At 38.3% G+C, this 17,666-nt stretch overlaps 1 protein-coding gene across 2 annotated transcripts in view; it reads left to right on the forward strand.

Annotated features, from left to right (window-relative positions):
- The window catches only part of fars2 (phenylalanyl-tRNA synthetase 2, mitochondrial), a 183,895-nt gene that overhangs the window by 81,555 nt on the left and 84,674 nt on the right, over window positions 1-17,666 (forward strand). For both annotated transcript variants that reach the window (XM_065294756.2, XM_073813159.1), the window contains exon 5: window positions 11,143-11,303. In XM_065294756.2, the coding sequence (XP_065150828.2) occupies window positions 11,143-11,303 (161 nt within the window). The remainder of the gene's footprint in view (window positions 1-11,142; window positions 11,304-17,666) is intronic.

The following is a 17,666-nucleotide window of genomic DNA, read 5'->3' on the forward strand; positions in this document are numbered from 1 at the left end:
CGGCACCCTGGTAGATGCCGGCAGTAGAGATGAATTGAAATTTAAATATGTTTTGGTTGTTAGTAGAAGAAAATGGGAGGTATAGCAAAAACTAAAATTTTGTTGAAGTAAAATGGAAATATGCAATGCATTTATTTTGTTATATGTACTGTACACTCTAAACTCTGCTGGGTTGTTATTTAACCCAATGCTGGGTAAATATTGGACAGAACACATGTTGGATTATAAATAAACCTATGCTGGGTTGTTGTTAACCCTACAATGTGTTGACCTAGCACTGCATTAAAACAACCCAGTATGGATTTATTTATCAACCTAACAAAAAATGAAACAACCCAGCATTGGGTTAAAAATAATACAGCCAAATTTAGAATGAATACACTTAAAAAAAATGCCAGGTTATTTTCAAACCAGCGTTGGGTCCAGCAGCTAAGTTGAATTTAACCCATAAAACGTTTATACAATGGTTTGACCCCACATTTTAGGTTGATAATTTGACAGTAATATTGTATGGTTTAAGGTGGTACTTGTTTAACATATATATAGTATCATTACATTTACATTGTACTACTAAGTACTTTAGAAAATTTCATGATATGCTGCAACAGTAAACTCAGATAATATTTTTATTTGATCCCAAGATGGGCGAAAACAACCCAGCATAGGTTAATTTACATCCCAAAAGGTTAGATTTTTCAACCTTTTTCAAAGTGCATTTTAAATCTAGATTAAAGTGCACATATTTCATTGCTAAACACAACATTATTTTGTGTACTTCATATAATACAATGTGTCTGTGTGGTTAATGGTCAAAAACACATTATTTTTTACATACCGTACTTTTTTTAGCTCCAGATTTCACTCTCTTCCTGAAACACATGGATTTGAAATGCGCTGTGTCCCTGATTGGCCAGCTAATCTGTACGTTGTGATTGGCCTGAGTACCTCTAACGTCAGCCGGAAATGTGACGCTCCTTACCATTTTTGAAAGATTTGCTCACAATGAAATGCTGACAGGAGTTAACTTACAGGCTGTGAGCCAAAGTGGGAGGAATAATGATAATGTCGATCTTGTCTACATCACCAATCCCATGAAGTAAACTGTTGCCTACAATCCATGTGTTTGTTGTAGTCCAAGAAAAGAGATTTACGTTGAAGACGATAACTTGTGTCATTGTTTACTTTGGGGTTTGTTCCTTTTGCATATCATTAACATGTAGGGGAGAGCGGGGCACAAGCTAACACTTTTTTTGGGTTTGGCTCAATCCTTTAAAAAATATTTGAGTGTGATTAATTATATTTTTACACAAGCAACACACACATCTCTGCTACAAATGAACATTTGAAGTTTGTTTCTGTTACTTACCATTCTTGGACAATTACACCAAACGTGACAGAAGTGCAAACGTTACAACTTACCCCATTGGTGGGGTTAATTGTAACAGGCAGGGGGGTAGTTGTAACACTTGCTAAAAAATAAGTTTGCAGGCAAATATTTCAATACTAATTAGTTTTTATACTTTAAGTGGATGTTGTTTATATATCTGTCTATAATAGACAGGTATCCACACTGTATTCATTCATCCAGCCCTGTTTCTAACAATAGTTCAATTATAAATGGATACAAATGTCTAAATATGAGAAAAAGCAGCACAATTATGACAAAACAATTTTTTATGTGACCCAGTCTGTAATAATCATACTACAGTTTCATCAAATTCTGAGATAATGAGCATCAAAGTCTGATTTTAGCTATTAATTTAATTATGATTTCAATCTTTGACGTGACCGTATTCAATCAATAATAAAGATATGAATAAAAATAAATTTGACACACGGTTTTTGATAAGAAAGGCACATTTATTTTGTTGTCAGCCAGCAATCATTCGTGTGTAGCCTATTTAAAACAACGGCAAGAATTACGCTAACGTTAGCGGTTTTCATATCGTAAGTGCTGAGGGGTTCGTTGTAACACAGCGTTACAATTAACCCTGCTGGGTAAAAATATTTTCAAGCCCACCGAAAAAGTTCCTAAGAGCTGCAGACATATTTTAAAACAATGCTATGTTTTAATCAACAAGACACTGATTAATATGACATAGCATTGGATTTGGTATCTTACACACCCAACTTAGAAACCGAAAAAAAAAACATATGATGAAAAAATTTACTTACATGCCACCAAAACACTCGTTCATCAATAACTCTAGAAAAACAATAATTTGCAGGAGATTTTCTTTTGGCAGCGTGAAAAAATACCGGAAAAACGCAATGCTCAAACTTGTGCAACAATGTAAACAGTCCGTGTTACAGCTAACCCCATGTTAGTTTGTGCTCCGCGCACCCTTACTAATACACATTTACACACCAAGGGAAATGTAAAAACGTTAAATCGGACAATAGGTGGTCTTTAAAAACACATTTGTTTAACTGTGAACACTTGCTACATCTCTGTTTTACTCTCTTTATAAAATCTATCAATTTCCTTTTCATTATTGCAAATCCTTTGTACAGTATTCTTGTTTTTATTGTGATTTTAAATATATCTTTTTTACAGATATTTTTATGTAAATGTTTTCTATTTATTTGTTAATAATTTAAGGCACTTTGAATTACTTTTGTTTGTGAAATGGGCTATAAGCTTGCCTTGCTTTGCCTTAAATAACAACTTATGTTATTAATGTACAGTACATCTTAAAACTGTGGTACATTTTGGTGTACCTTAGTGATTTTTTATGTGCCTATGTCAATCTGCTACACGTTAACAAAAGGTAATATGAATAGTTAATAATGTAACTGCAGTAGTTAATAACCTATATTTTTAATATATGATGATGGTAGTAGAAGCAGCGTGAGCCCATATTCCCACTGCAAATCCATATTAATTTCACTATGTAAATGTGATTTTGTGTTCACGGGTGAAAAATAGGGCTTTCTGTTGTTAATGTTGACTGCAGGTGTCTGTGTTTTGGTTTAATCGAATCTTAACAGCATACCCGATGATCAAATTCTTTAATCCCTTTATTTTTCCCTCTGAAATGAATGACTTTTAAAATTGAAGCATGCAGGCGGAGAGCTTTACGCATGTAGCTTGTTATTTATTGTGATTTCTTATGATGTTAGATTCATGCTCAAACAGTAGAGAAAATCAGCCAATTAGTGCAATGCGACAAAAATAATAAGATCGGTTTATTTAAGCATTTCAATCCAGCTTTTCCAAATTGCTACACTTTTATTATCAGCATAAGTGCTCTCCCCAACTATTTGGTCTCACTGGTTTGCAGCAGTGGATAAACAGCTTGGCTTGTTAGCCCGGTTAATGATTAAAAGCATTTGCTATGTGATTATTGAAGTGGACAGGATTAAAACAAAGAGATAGAAATAAAAATACTCTAGAGAGGCTTATAACACCATCATCCCAAGAAGTCAGTCCTCTGAAAGGAACTTTTTTTGAACGCGGTGTGCAGGTAAAATGTCAAGTATATATTTTATAGCAGGAGTAAAATGTTAAAATGCAGGCCAGAACCAATGTGTGACATTTGCACGCTATAAAGGTGATGCCTAAATCAAAGCCATATACAGTCCAGGAAGCTTTTATTTTCTCTCAAGTTCATTTTTTAATGCATGGCATATACTGTCTGTAATGAAAACTGCTTGGTCACAGCTTTGATTTTCTCAGTTCAAGACCCCCATGACTTTTTTTACTTTGTTAAAGTATTTCCTTTTGAAGCAGGATGTTAAGGCGGATGAGCGTTTCCTTTTTTTATAGCCAACAGACTTTCATTGTTGTCAGAGTCGTGAATTATGATTTGCAGCTTATCGATGACTTCTTGTAATATAAGCTGGCACATTCTCATTTTATAGCACAGTTGGAGACAAATTTATTGAACAAGATTAGTTTTCACTTTTATACATTTTTTCAGAAAACAAATTGAAAATTTGCAGTATTTGCAAAAGTGAGTTTTGTAAACTTTTAATAGTACACTAGCCCTGATCTCAAAACTGACAGACATGAACTAAATGCCACAAAACTCAACAATTTTGTTTTTAGTCATTAATGAGGCCCATTTAACACAAGCACTTGCGTCTCGCAATTCTTATGTTATTGAACTTTATAGAGTAAAGCCACAGCTACATCATAACTCCTTTCAAGCCAAATATATTTAATATTAACAAGACCATCAGTGGTATGTGAATGGAGGAGATTGCAACTGTCATAGTGGTGACTCTAACCAGTGATGAAGACCCTGAATTTAATTCTTATGAAAGAAACCCTTGGCCATTTTTAAGCGACCACTACAAGTGCAAGAAAGGCAATAGCTTTATTATGCAGTGTTAGCTGTGTTTGCCCAAGGTGACTGAGCTTACATCTTATAAAAATTCGAAATCAAACCAGCCCAAGAATGTTCAGGTAAATTAATGATACCCAGGGTTTAAATTGTGCGTGTGCACTGATGCCAAGCAAGTGTTTTTCTTAAAGCTCGGATGTTAATCTGGAGTACCTATAGAGTAGTGTTACATCTCTTATATCTCCAAAGAGTCTTTAGTTTAATCAGATTTATAAAAGAAAGATTCACTTTTCCGATTCTTTCCGATAACGTACTAAAAATGAAGAAAGAGGAGTTATACAGCGGGAGGAGAATTCGGCACAGAAATACTCTGTAACACGCCCAACTGCTTTTAGCATGAGGAAACAACTCTATAACTGTATTAATAAGTCAGAATGCATGAAATACCATTGAACCCCCCCTTTAATTCCTATGATGGAATTGCTGACCGGGGTTTTACCGCTCGTTTGCACGACACATCAATAGTTTTTGACACCATGCGCATTATCTTCCGAGGTCTACGAAGTCAAACACAACTTAAGAACATCCTTGAGAATGCTCAGGGACATAAAGACATTGCAAGGGAGAGAGAGAGAGGGAGAGAGAGAGAGAGAGAGAGAGAGAGAGAGAGAGAGAGAGAGAGAGAGAGAGAGAGAGAGAAAGAATAAAGGTCTTATGGTGCATTTACACCAGCCGCAGTAGAGGCGGCAAAAAGGCGCTAGTCGCGCGTTGTTACAGTAGATGCTTGAACATTTGAGTTTACTTGTTTATTTGCGCATGCTAGTCATTTGAGACATTCACGTGGAAATTTGCATCATGGGAGGGGCTTCTGCGAGACTCCGCTCGCTTCCTGTAATCATGTCACTACTACAGCAAGGTTCTGATTGGTTAACGCAGCAGAATTCCACCGAAGTTCAGATTTTTAAATTCGCAAGTTTCCTCGAGCGCCACAGGAAGCCTAATCAAGTCTTTGCATTGACTTAACATGTAAATCACTTGCGCTTGCCGCTTCTATATATAAAATACATTTATTATATGTATGTTACCAGCAATAAATCAATTACAACCAAACTATAGTGATTTTATTTAGTAACTCCTGCCCTAGGGTCAGCCTCGGGAATCTGTATAGCTATTTTTGTACATTTTCTTGTAAATCTTGTAAAAGACTTTTCTTTGTGAATGCACAACTAAGCTTACTCGCCTACCTGTGATATAAAGAGACACTCCATTTTTTTGAATATAGGCTTATTTTCCAGCTCCTTTGGAGTTTAACAATTGAGTTTTACCGTTTTGGAATCCATTCAACCGATCTCCGGGTCTGGCGGTACCACTTTTAGCATAGCTTAGCATAATCCATTGAATCTGATTAGAACGCTGTAAAAAAGTAACTCTGTTAATTTTATAAATGACCTACTTTTTACTTTTACTCAAGTAGATTTTTAGACCAGTAACTTTATTTGTAGTTAAGTTACATGTAGGGCTGGGCGATATATATCGGGGGATTGTCATGTGCGTCAGTACAAGCCGGTTTCATGATTAGTAGTAAATCGCCATCAGCTGCTTTTAGATAGAGCGGCATTTACTACAAAGAGCCGTAGTTCGCTGACAATCGGGGAAATTTCGCATTAATTATCGAGGACTTATCGCCCGCAATACTTAATGCGAAATGGCCCAGCTTGTCAATGAACTACGGCTCTGTGTAGTAAATGCAGCTCTATCTGAAAACAGGTGATGGCGATTTACTACCAATCAAGGAACCGGCTTTACTGACGAGACGCACATGACAATCATATTCGATACATCGCCCAGCCCTAGTTACATATCATTAAAGAAACGGTACTTTAATTTGATTAAAATATTTTATTACTCTTTTCACCTCTGCGTAAACTCCCATTTGTAGTTGGACATGCCCATTTCCATTCACATCTTTCGCTTGTGTCCCCCGAAAGTATCCTATAAGCTGCCGGTGTGTACACAGCTTAGAACCAAAGCCTTGGTCAGACATCTATCAACTTTCTCTGTTTGGGCCACCTGTCTTTCTTAATACATTTGTTTGGAGGTGTTTCACAGCTTCACTTTCATTGGTAGTCGCTTCCGAAGGTCGCTCATCATTTGGAAAAGGAAAACTTTTCTTAAAGGGATAGTTCGGCCAAAAACGATATTAAACCCATGATTTACTCACCCCCAAGCTGTCCGAGTTGCATATGTCCATCGTTTTTCAGACAAACACATTTTCGGATATTTTAGAAAATATTTTAGATCTTTCTGTTCATTAAATGTAATGTTACGGGGTCCAGCAATAGTCCACGACCTTCAAGTCCAAAAAAGTGCGTCCATCCTTCACAAATTAAATCCAAACGGCTCCAGGATGATAAACAAAGGTCTTCTGTGGGTAATCCGTGCGGTGTTGTTGTAGAAATATCCATATTTAAAATGTTATTAACATTATAAACTACCTTCCGGTAGCGCCGCCATCTTAGACTCAGGAGAGAGTATTAGCGTAGTGTACGCACTTTTCTTAGTGACTTATGACAAATTCGGAGGGCGGGGGCACAGAGCAGCAGCAGAGAAACTCTGTACGCTGCGTAAGCTCTCATCCTGAATGTGCATCACTCCAAAATGGCGGCGCTACCGGAAGGTAGTTTATAACGTTAATAACATTTTAAATATGGATATTTCTACAACAACACCGCACGGATTACCCACAGAAGACCTTTTTTTATCATCCTGGAGCCGTTTGGATTTAATTTGTGAAGGATGGACGCACTTTTTTGGACTTGAAGGTCGTGGACTATTGCTGGACCCCGTAACATTACATTATAATGAACAGAAAGATCTAAAATATTTTTTTAAATATCCGAAAATGTGTTTGTCTGAAAAACGATGGACATATGCAACTCGGACAGCTTGGGGGTGAGTAAATCATGGGTTTAATATCGTTTTTGGCCGAACTATCCCTTTAACTAAAGACACTCCTACTTCCTGTCGTCAAGTTTTTATTGAAATAAATCAAATTGTGTCGCATTGGTAGTCGCTGGCGGTGTGCAGTATGTTGACAGGAACAGCATGGACCAAAACCTGATAAAGAAGATGCCAAAGTTAGGCTTAATTTATTGTTGCGTACCCACCAATCTTCAAAAAGTTTGGCATGCCATATTTATTTGAAACAGTTTTATCAAATTTGCGTGATCTTATCTACTCTTTGTTTCATGTGGCATAATGAAAGGGCGTGTTTGTTGTTTATCTCTGTGTATGTTTGCTTATTGTTGATTTAGCTAGGGACAAAACAAGCTACAAATACTGAACTCTATTCATAAATAGTAGGTCAAACATTACGTTAAGAAAGTCTCAAAACAATCAAAACCTCTGAGCAACAAAGCAAACCAACGCTCTGGTTCTCAGATTGCCAGCGGCTCTTAAGGAAACTACAGTCTGTTTTCAAACACAATTATTCATGCTGAATAAAGCAGGTGTGTTTGAAGCAGCGAGGGACGACTAGTGCTAACTTAAATCAACACCGGGAGATAAAAATGAGGAGGTGTTAGGAGACTATAGAACCAAAAAACCTGATAGACACTGTGGCAAGAGAGAATGGGAGCCGTTGGGACAGGAATGAAATGGCGAGAGAGGGTTAGTTATTGAGATGCATCGGGGGGGATCTCAAGCTTTAAAAGTCAAATCGGTTAGCACAGTCCTTGTCGTCACAAGGTGAATGCTGTTAAACACACCCCCTCCCACACTTTGCTCTGATTGGTTGATATTAAGATGAGCATCACAGACCTGAGGAGGAAGGGGAACAGGATGGGGCTTGGTTACGGTGAGATTGAGCTGTGGTGTTCATCTGAGGTCATCGGTTTTGGCTGAGCTTTCTGGCATTCGCTATGTGTGTGTTGGCGGCATCCACTTCACTCTTAACTGTCACACTGCTTTACGTCGCTCTTTTATCTTCCTAGATGTGCTCGTGATTTTCACTGACAGGCGAGTGATAGCAATCAGCCTTCCCATCAATCCACAGCTCAGTGCCTAAGCAACTGTAGTGAAGTGTTGCCTCCAACTACCTCATCATCAGCTCCGTGTAGTTTTTTAAAGGAAAGGTTAACCTAAAAAAACATGTGGTTTAAAAACGGTATAATTTGGAAACTGTATAGAATGTTAGGTGAAGTCAAAGCTGATCTCATCATCAGTGTAACGAAAGTGGATGGGGACTGGAACAAAAATGAGACCAAACTTTGTGTTGACAGCTACGGTACGCATTCAGTTTTGGATAGGAGCAGCTTTGACATTTTGCTGTGCAAAGGTTGTTTTGTATTCAAGGGCACAAGGAAAGTTATGAAGAGTCATTTTATTTTTTAGGAGAAGAATCTTCTGAAATCAAATCTAAGCTCCCATTAGAATCAAATCATGCTCATTCAAGCTTAAAGACGAAAAGGGTTTTTTTCGTGAGTGTTTGAAACAAAAATTTAATTCCATGATCCTGAGACAAAGTGGAATCACTAATGCGTACACGTGGGAGAGAAGGGGAATGCTGATTGATTCGTACATCTGAAGTTGAGATTTATTCCGATTTCTGTCCCGTCTGGCTGAACGCTTTGACCCCTGAGCATTTCCTTCATTTACATATAAAGCACATTTCCCTCGCATCTGAAGGACTGTCTCACTGGATTAAACAGAAATGGAGAATGAAAGGATGAGAGACTGAAAAGCAAGAAAGAAAAAAGTGTTCTGTTTGTTCGCTCTTCCCTCCACTGTGGGTCAGTCAGGGGTTGCAAAGCAAATAAAAATTCGTAATGACTATAATCACAGATCTTTGATAGAAGCACTGCAGACTGCCCAAGTGTGACAGCCACACCATTGCCTGCCAATCAACAGGAGCTGCCTGTGGGTCTTAAACAGCAATGAGAATTTAATATGCTGTCTGTGTGAAACACTGTTCACAACACAATTCGGTTTGGTAATCTGATAGATTTCCAAGAGAAATGAGATGGTATGTTAGGAAAAATGTTTGTTATAGAGCATAGGGGCGGGGCTTTTGTGCTAAACATATGCATCCTATCCTGTATATGGGATATTTTTAGAACAAAGGACTCAGTCCTTGGTAAAAATTCAGAGGATCCTTGACATTGGAACAGTCCTTTGACCGATGTCGATGACGTAGCATCCTCGAAATTCTGGCTTCCGAGGATCCTTCCTTGACATTGAGAAACACCTACAGACTGATATATTTCTTCTGCATTGTCTTCTGCATTGTTGGGTCTGGCATATCGCATCTTCCTCTTCACAATACCTCATCTATGGGGTTAAGGTGAGGTGAGTTTGCTGGCCAATTAAAAACAGGGATACCATGGTCCAAACCAGGTACTTGTAGCTTTGGCTCTGTGTGCAGGTGCCAAGTCCTGTTGGAAAATGTCTGAAATCTGCATCTCCATAAAGTTGGTCATCAAAAGAAAACATGAAGTGCTCTAAAACTTCCTGGTTAATGCTGTGTTGACCTTGGACCTCAGAAAACATCAGCAGATGACATGGCACCCCACACCATCACTGACTGTGGAAACTTTACACTGGACATCAAGCAACGTTGATTAGGTGCCTCTCCTCTCTACCTCCAGACTCTGCGACCCTGATTTTCAAAGGAAATGCTAAATTGACTTTCATCAGAGAACATAACTTTGGAACACGCAGCAGTTCAGAAGCGAGACGCTTTTGATGCTGTCTGTTGTTCAACAGTGGCTTGACACAAGGAATGCGACAGCTGAAACCCAAGTCTTGCATATGTCTGTACGTAGTGATTCTTGAAGCACTGACTCCAGGTGCAGTCCACTTTTTGTGAATCTCCCACACATTTTTGAATGTTTTTTTTTTTTCAGAATCTTCTCCAGTGTAAAGTTATCCCTATTGCTTGTACACTTTTTTCTACCACATCTTTTCCTTCCCTTCGCCTCTCTATTAATGTGCTTGGACACAGAGCTCTGTGAACAGCCAGCCTCTTTTGCAATGACCTTTTGTTTCTTGCCCTTCTTGTGCAACGTGTTAATGGTCGTCTTTTGAACAACTTTCAAGTCTTCCCCATGATTGTGTAGCCTACAGAACTACACTGAAAGACCATTTAAAGGCCTTTGCAGGTGTTTTGAGTTAATAATTTGATTAGAGTGTTAACATTTTCTAAGATACTACATTTTGGATTTTGCTTAGTTTTCAGTTATAATCATCAAAATTAGAAGAAATAAACATTTGAAATATATCAGTCTGTGTGTAATGAATGAATATAATATACAAGTTTCACTTCTTGAATGGAATTAGTGAAATAAATCAACTTTTTGATGATATTCTAATTAAATGACCAGCACCTGTACATACAGTAACTATATTATCAGTGGTGTGTAGAGACCTTACATAATAAACTCTATTGTTTTTATTACCTTATCTACATAAACCGCGGGTCTCCTTACATGTTAGTCGGTGCCATGTTTCTACAGTAGCCATGAACGGATAAACTGCAGAGCGCGTTTCATCCCTACATTGTCTTAGATGGCGACAAGTTTGTCCTGTGGTGGCTACCGTAGCTTCTCTTTGCATTTTGAAATTGAGCTTGTTTTTTAGCTAGATAAAACCCACATTACACCTTTAATTTATACAACTGAAAGATTCAAGAACATTGAAGAGCGTCCAGGTTTTGGGTTAATGTAGATTTGTTTTGACTAGCTGCTGTCGTCCTTGTCTCTTCCCTGAACGCCTGTTAATTACATAATGTCATACTCAGTGAAATGAATGATAAAATAGATTGCATATATAATTCAATTGTTCTTTCATCCCACAGCTGGTGCTTCTAATAAAATGGGCTGGGCTTTCGGTTTAGGCCTAGAGAGGCTCGCCATGGTTCTGTTCGGCATCCCGGATATCCGACTATTCTGGAGCGAGGACGAACGCTTCCTGAAGCAGTTCTGCCTGTCTGACATCTATCAACCTGTCACCTTTCAGGTAGGATTTCTCACTAATGCAATGCAGTAATAGGCTTTATGGCCAACAACCTTCACTGTAACATTAATAATTTAATAAGTGCTGTATGAATGTCATTACTTAAAATAATATTAAATCAAGTGTGCAAGAAAGCATTATTTTTTTCAAAGAAAGCAGATCTCATATCGTGCTTCTCACCCATACACCTTCAGTTTAACATTTTACCCAGTGAGCATTTCTCTTGTCTCTACTGTTTTCTTGCAAAATCATACTGGTGACTACTAATGCCCGCAGGGCGTGTGTGTGCAATTTATACACTCTTCCTCATATTCACCGCCACCTTGTGTGCTTTCTCTGTTTGCGGCACCAGGTCAAAGCAACACGCTGTACGATGCCCCATAATATAAAGCCACCAGAACACATGGGCTGTGTCAGGCACAACATTGCAAGCTGATTCTCAACAGCTGGTTTCACTGCGGTCACGAAAATTTAGTGAATTCCAAATGAGAGAAACTATATTCACGCCAGCAACTTTTTTTTGCTGCGTAGGTTAAAATCCTAAGGCTGATAAGACATAAGGGTGCATTCAATACATTACGAGTCTCTTTAATGCTTAAAAGGCACCCGGGAGTGTCAGCAAGAAAGAAATGCGCGGATCACAGATGATTCTTAAAATACCACAATTAGTTTGGATCAAGAAACGACCCAACACTAAAGAAAATCCACCACCAGGTGTTTTGCGCAGTGGCGGCTCGTGACTGCTCATCCGAGGGGCGCAAATTCAAAATACGTTTTCGGAGTGTGTGTTGCTTGCGTTTTCAAAATATGTGTTTGTTGTGTCATGTGAACCATGTGCATCACGTGTTTTGTCAAAATAAGTGCCTGCTGCACACGTGTCAAAACCGTTTATGATAAAAGAGACGCTCACGTTTACAAAATACACGCAAGACACTCTGATTACGCATGAGATTATGCGAGTATCTGGCAAACGCCAGCGTCTCTTTAATCATTAAAGACACACCGCGGAACTTTTTGGCCACTAGGGGGGGCTAGACATGTATTTTTCACGCCTAGCGCCCCTAGTAGCCACAAGTGCCGCAGCACTGTCGCAAAGGAAAAGAACTGTCCAACCTTAAAACTAAACTAAAAACTAAACCTTTAAAACACTAAACGATCAACATTTTGAGGCATCAGGGAGAAACGCAGTCATGTTAATACATCTTTCTGATGAGGAACTCGTGGCAGAAGCCATTTCTCAAGGTTGCAGCCTCCGGATGTCGTATTTCTAAGCTGCATACGTTATCAAGACTGTCTTATTTCAGAATATTAACAATTATAAAGTTGACTGTTATACTTAGTTAATCGTTAATTGTTGCAGTATGCTTATGACCTTCGAATGTAATGCTCAGTTTACCTTAATAAACCAGGCTTGATGACGTATGCAGCCTGCATATTTGACCTCCGGAGCCTGCAGCCTTCCAATTGAGAAATGACCAGAAGTATTTCCTTGCCTTTTTCGAAACAAATATTGTTGCATCGGGATTTTCCGCAATGGCGCTCGTTTTTCCTCTCTTTTGTGTGAAAATTGTCGCTCCAAATCCAAGTAAACCGATGTGTTTAGGTCTGCCGCTTTGTAATATGTCACGCGAGTGACAGCGGAATGCAGCAAATGAGGAAGAGAGAAGAGAGAAACGCTCGGATCTGATTGGTGAATGAATTGAGTTTGGTTTTACACTGTGTGAGTTTGAGCAAGTTTGATTGCTATAGCATCCTGGATTGTAATGTAAATACCATAGACACAGTAAAAGAAAGGTAAATACGTGAACACAGCATCTGAATACAGGGAACTATATGCAAGATAATCGCCTCATTTATAAAGAAGATCGCATTTATGTATGAATCAAGATCGTGAGTTTATATAAAAAATTGCCTTAAAGGGGAATCAAACCCAGGTCGCCCGTGTCATAGGTCCGTGACACTAACACAGTGCCACAGAGTCACATAATAGAAGTTGCTCTCTACACTCCTTAAGGAGCCTCCAGCAAAATTCACGTAAAAAACTAATTGTGTGGAGGAAGTGACGTATGCCGTAAAGCAAATCGAATTTTGTAGTTTTTTTTTGTGCTCTGGTTACTACCAGAAACCCTAAGTTTTAAAGTACAAGTAAAAGCGATACAGACCCCGTCAGGCTATGGTAGACATGTCATTCAACCTAATTAAAGTCGATGTACTATTACAAGGGTCTTGAACATTTATTATGAAGGTTGAAAAATTACATGGTGTCGCTTTAACCCTTTGCATCAAGCGCCCTTCAAAAAAGAAGTCACCGGCCGCCACTGGTTTTGCGTTGCGAGTGACGCTTCACTTCATGTACTGTAAATGAACAAATTACATCACAAGTTTTCTGTCAAATGATGACAGTTCGTGTACACATTAATAAACAACTGTGTGGTGTGTCTTGAGGACAGTTGGTAAGCTATCCATCCATGGGCCTATACTTTATATATGTCCTATATTGTTGCATGACCTTTGTCCATTAAATGACCAGATTTTAGGGGAAATGTGTTCCCCTATAGAGTGAGTGACTGTGTACTATACTGTCGGGTTAGATAGTGGTCCAGCAGGGGAGGTGTGTGTGTGAATGATTACCTGTGCTCTCTGGCTGCAGATCATTTCTCAGCCCATCTCCCTCGCTGCCCACTGTCCATTACTCAGAGAGAGAGAGAGAGAGAGAGAGAGAGAGAGAGAGAGAGAGAGAGATTTGCCTGTCAGTTGCCTGATGTGCCACTGGTGTTATATATTACACATCTCTCTCTCTCTCTCTCTCTCTCTCTCTCTCTCTCTCTCTCTTGCTCGCTCGCTCGCTCGCTCTCTGCTGGTAATGAGGTATGAGCGTAAGGTCACTGCTCTTCTCCGCCCTTGTGTGTTTTGTCGTGTCCTTTGAGAGCAGCGTGCACAACTACACACTATATTTCACTACACACAAGGCGACATACTGTATATTACACATACTGCTCACTTAAGACGCATTTGAACACACTGAAACAGGAAAAGGGATGCTGGTTCCCATAATACACTTCAGTAGTAGTAGTAGTTTACTCTCATACTAACAACCTACAATGTAACAGCCATAACTAGAAATGATATGTTACTAAACCAGTCATGCCTTAAACCATCTTAAAGGGAATTTATTCTCTTTGTGTTATAATCCATTTCTCTTGGAAATACGTCACAATACGTCTTTAAAGGTACTTTTTTTGAAAATAAGCTCATTTTCTAGCTCCACTAGAGTTAAACATTTGATTTTTACCGTTTTTAAATCCATTCAGTTGATTTCCGGCGTTCTGGCGGTACCACTTTTAGCATAGCTTAGCATAATCCATTGAATCTGATTAGACCATTAGCATCGCACAAAAAAAATAACCAAAGAGTTTCTAAATTTTTTCTATTTAAAACTTAACTCTTCTGTAAAAGTTGGGATTTTGTAGGCCCATAGGAACTATACTCTCATTTTGGTGAAATAATCAAGGACTTTGCTGTCGTTACATGGCTGCAGCAGGCACAATGATATTACGCAGTCCCTAAAATAGTCCTCTGCTATTAAAAGTTACCAATAGGACTATTTTTGGGCACTGCGTAATATCATTGCGATGTAACTACAGTAGAGTCAAGATTTTAATAGGAAAAATATTGATACTCTTTGGTTATTTTTTAGCGTGATGCTAGTGGTCTAATCAGATTCAATAGATTATGCTAAGCTATGCTAAAAGTGGTAGCGCCAGATCCAGAGATCAGCTGAATAGATTCCAAAATGTTAAAAATCAATTGTTTAACTCTAGGGGAGCTGGAAAAAGTGCCTATTTTCAATAAAAGTGGAAAGTCCCTTTAAACACATACACTCTTTAGAACGGATGTGTTAAAAACAACACATTAGCATTTAGCGTGTTGGCATCAGAATCCACCCATCTCTGTGTTATTATTGAAACAACACATTTTAACACAAAATGACACATAATGTGTGAAAATTACACATAATGTGTTAAAACCTTAATGCACAAAGATGTGTAAATCCGTTCTAAGAGTGTATATTTTCTGTGGGGTTGTTAGTAACTCAGCTACCCTGCTGAAAAAACCAGCATACCAGCAAAACCAGCATATGTTGTGTTTTGGTGCTGGTATGCTGGGAGCACCAGCTAAACCAGCATAGACCAGCATGATTCCCATACTGGTCCATGCTGGTTTGATGCTGGTTTTTTCAGCAGGGTAGTAGAAGGTAGTCAAATGTGTAATTTTGATGTATTGTAATCCGCATTAAATTAAAGAAACACTAAAGAGGTTTTTTTTACCTTAACTCTTTCACCGCCAGCGTTTTAAAAAAAAGTTGCCAGCCAGCGCCAGCGTTTTTCATGATTTTCACCAAAGTTTAATGCCTTCCAGAAAATGTTCTTCTTTAAATATATAAACATACAATATACCAAATGAAAGAACAGACCCTCTGCTTTCAAACAAAAAAAAACCGTTTCATCCTACCTTTAGTGGTTCTTTTGCAATCAGCTTTTGAATATGGGTAGGTTTTTGCAAAAACACCATATTTTGAGCAAAAAGCAGAGATAATTCCATTTTTGTGACGGACTTTTCATAGAGATCCCATTCAGAGCGATCTTTAAAACAGACACGGACATGCAGCAGCTTGCCATAGGGCAATACTTCCGGTTTTAAAAAGTTGCGGAAGGGCGCCACCTGGTGGATAATAGCGGTATTGCGGAAAGACGGAAAATCTCGTCATTGGCGGGGAAGCGTTTTCTCTTAATTGACGAGATATCTCGTCAATGGCGGGGAAAGAGTTAAAATAACGTTTCCAAAAAAGTTTCAGTCGTTCATCCACTTGAAACAGGGTGAACGACACTTTCACATTCACTTTGCAGCCCTCTATCGGCCAAAACCGCACTAAAGAAGTTTCCAACCGTCGGGTCGCGGTCCTGTAGTTCGAGTGAAAACTACAAAAACTTGCTCTACGGCAGACCTACAATCCAATCAGAGCCAGCTATCCTGCAGTAGGCTAAATTATTTACGACAGTGGTAATTCAACCCGTAGGGGGAGCAAAGACCAAAAACTCTTTAGTGTTGCTTTAAAACATCTTTCAAATCCATATAAAAGTAATATAGGCTCACAGGGGTGTCTCATCTTGTCCCATTTCCCATTTCATGTCCCATGTCACCCCCTGAACACAGACACACAAATACAAACTGCTTTTGTTTAATCAATTGTTTAATCTTTCAAACCTATTGATTTTATATGGACATTTAGCACATCCTCCAATGTCTAGCAGACTGGCTGGTGTTTTACACAAGTTTGAATGTTTCTCACAGCTACAGGAGCAGCAGGGACTCAGAGGCAGATTGTTGTAAGGATACAGACCCCTGTAGGTACGACTGGCCTCAGGGTGTGACTGTAGATTTAACCTCAGGCTTCGATGTCGGGCTTACACCAGTACTTGTTGGCGTGTAGCTGCTGGAAAAGCTAAATCAGGGAACTTTGAAGTTTAACCATGATGTACAAATCTTCCTTTCCCATATGGATTTGTTTTTAAATATTGTATTCCTTACTGAAAGTTACTGATTTTCTTTCGTTGCAACTCTCTTTCCTTAAAAGTATATCAGAATTAAATATAATTTAATTGAAGGCTACATAAAAATGGGCTATTTTAGTGGACCCAAAACATTTTGGACCTTTATGAAAGTTATAGCTGAAATGTAACAATTTTTTTATTTATAAATTTTATTTTTTTATTGGGCATATAAATGATATACAATTTTCAATCAACAATATGAGAAAAGCTCAGGTATTTTTATATAAATAAACAGGAACAAAACAAAACAAAACAAAAGATGGGTAAAAAAAATTGTATAAACGACAGGACAAACCGTGCGGAAGATAAATACAATTTTGTAGCATAAAGTACAATAAGAATTTATACAAATAAAATGAAAGTGAGTTTATACAGATATTGATTGTAAGAAATCTATGAAGGGTTGCCAAATACTATAGAAGCCTGAAAGATTATCCTTCAACAAATATCTGATTCTTTCTAAATGTAAAGTATTGGACAAGTCTCGAAGCCACATTTTATCAGTGGGTATCGCTGGTCCTTTCCATGACATCAAAAGTAACTTTTTTGCAATAATAAGAGAATAGGAAATGAACCGTTGTTGAGTTGGAGTCAATTTTCTAAATACCTGTGATGTGCCGAGGATAATCAACAATGGGTCCAGTGATAATGTAATCTTAAAAATTCTTGAGAGTACATTAAATACATCAGACCAATAACTGGTGACTTTCGGGCAAGAAAAAAAAGCATGAAAAGTGTTGCAATTTTAATTTTA

The sequence above is a fragment of the Paramisgurnus dabryanus genome, chromosome 22 (genome assembly GCF_030506205.2).
Source record: "Paramisgurnus dabryanus chromosome 22, PD_genome_1.1, whole genome shotgun sequence".
Lineage (NCBI taxonomy): Eukaryota > Metazoa > Chordata > Actinopteri > Cypriniformes > Cobitidae > Paramisgurnus > Paramisgurnus dabryanus.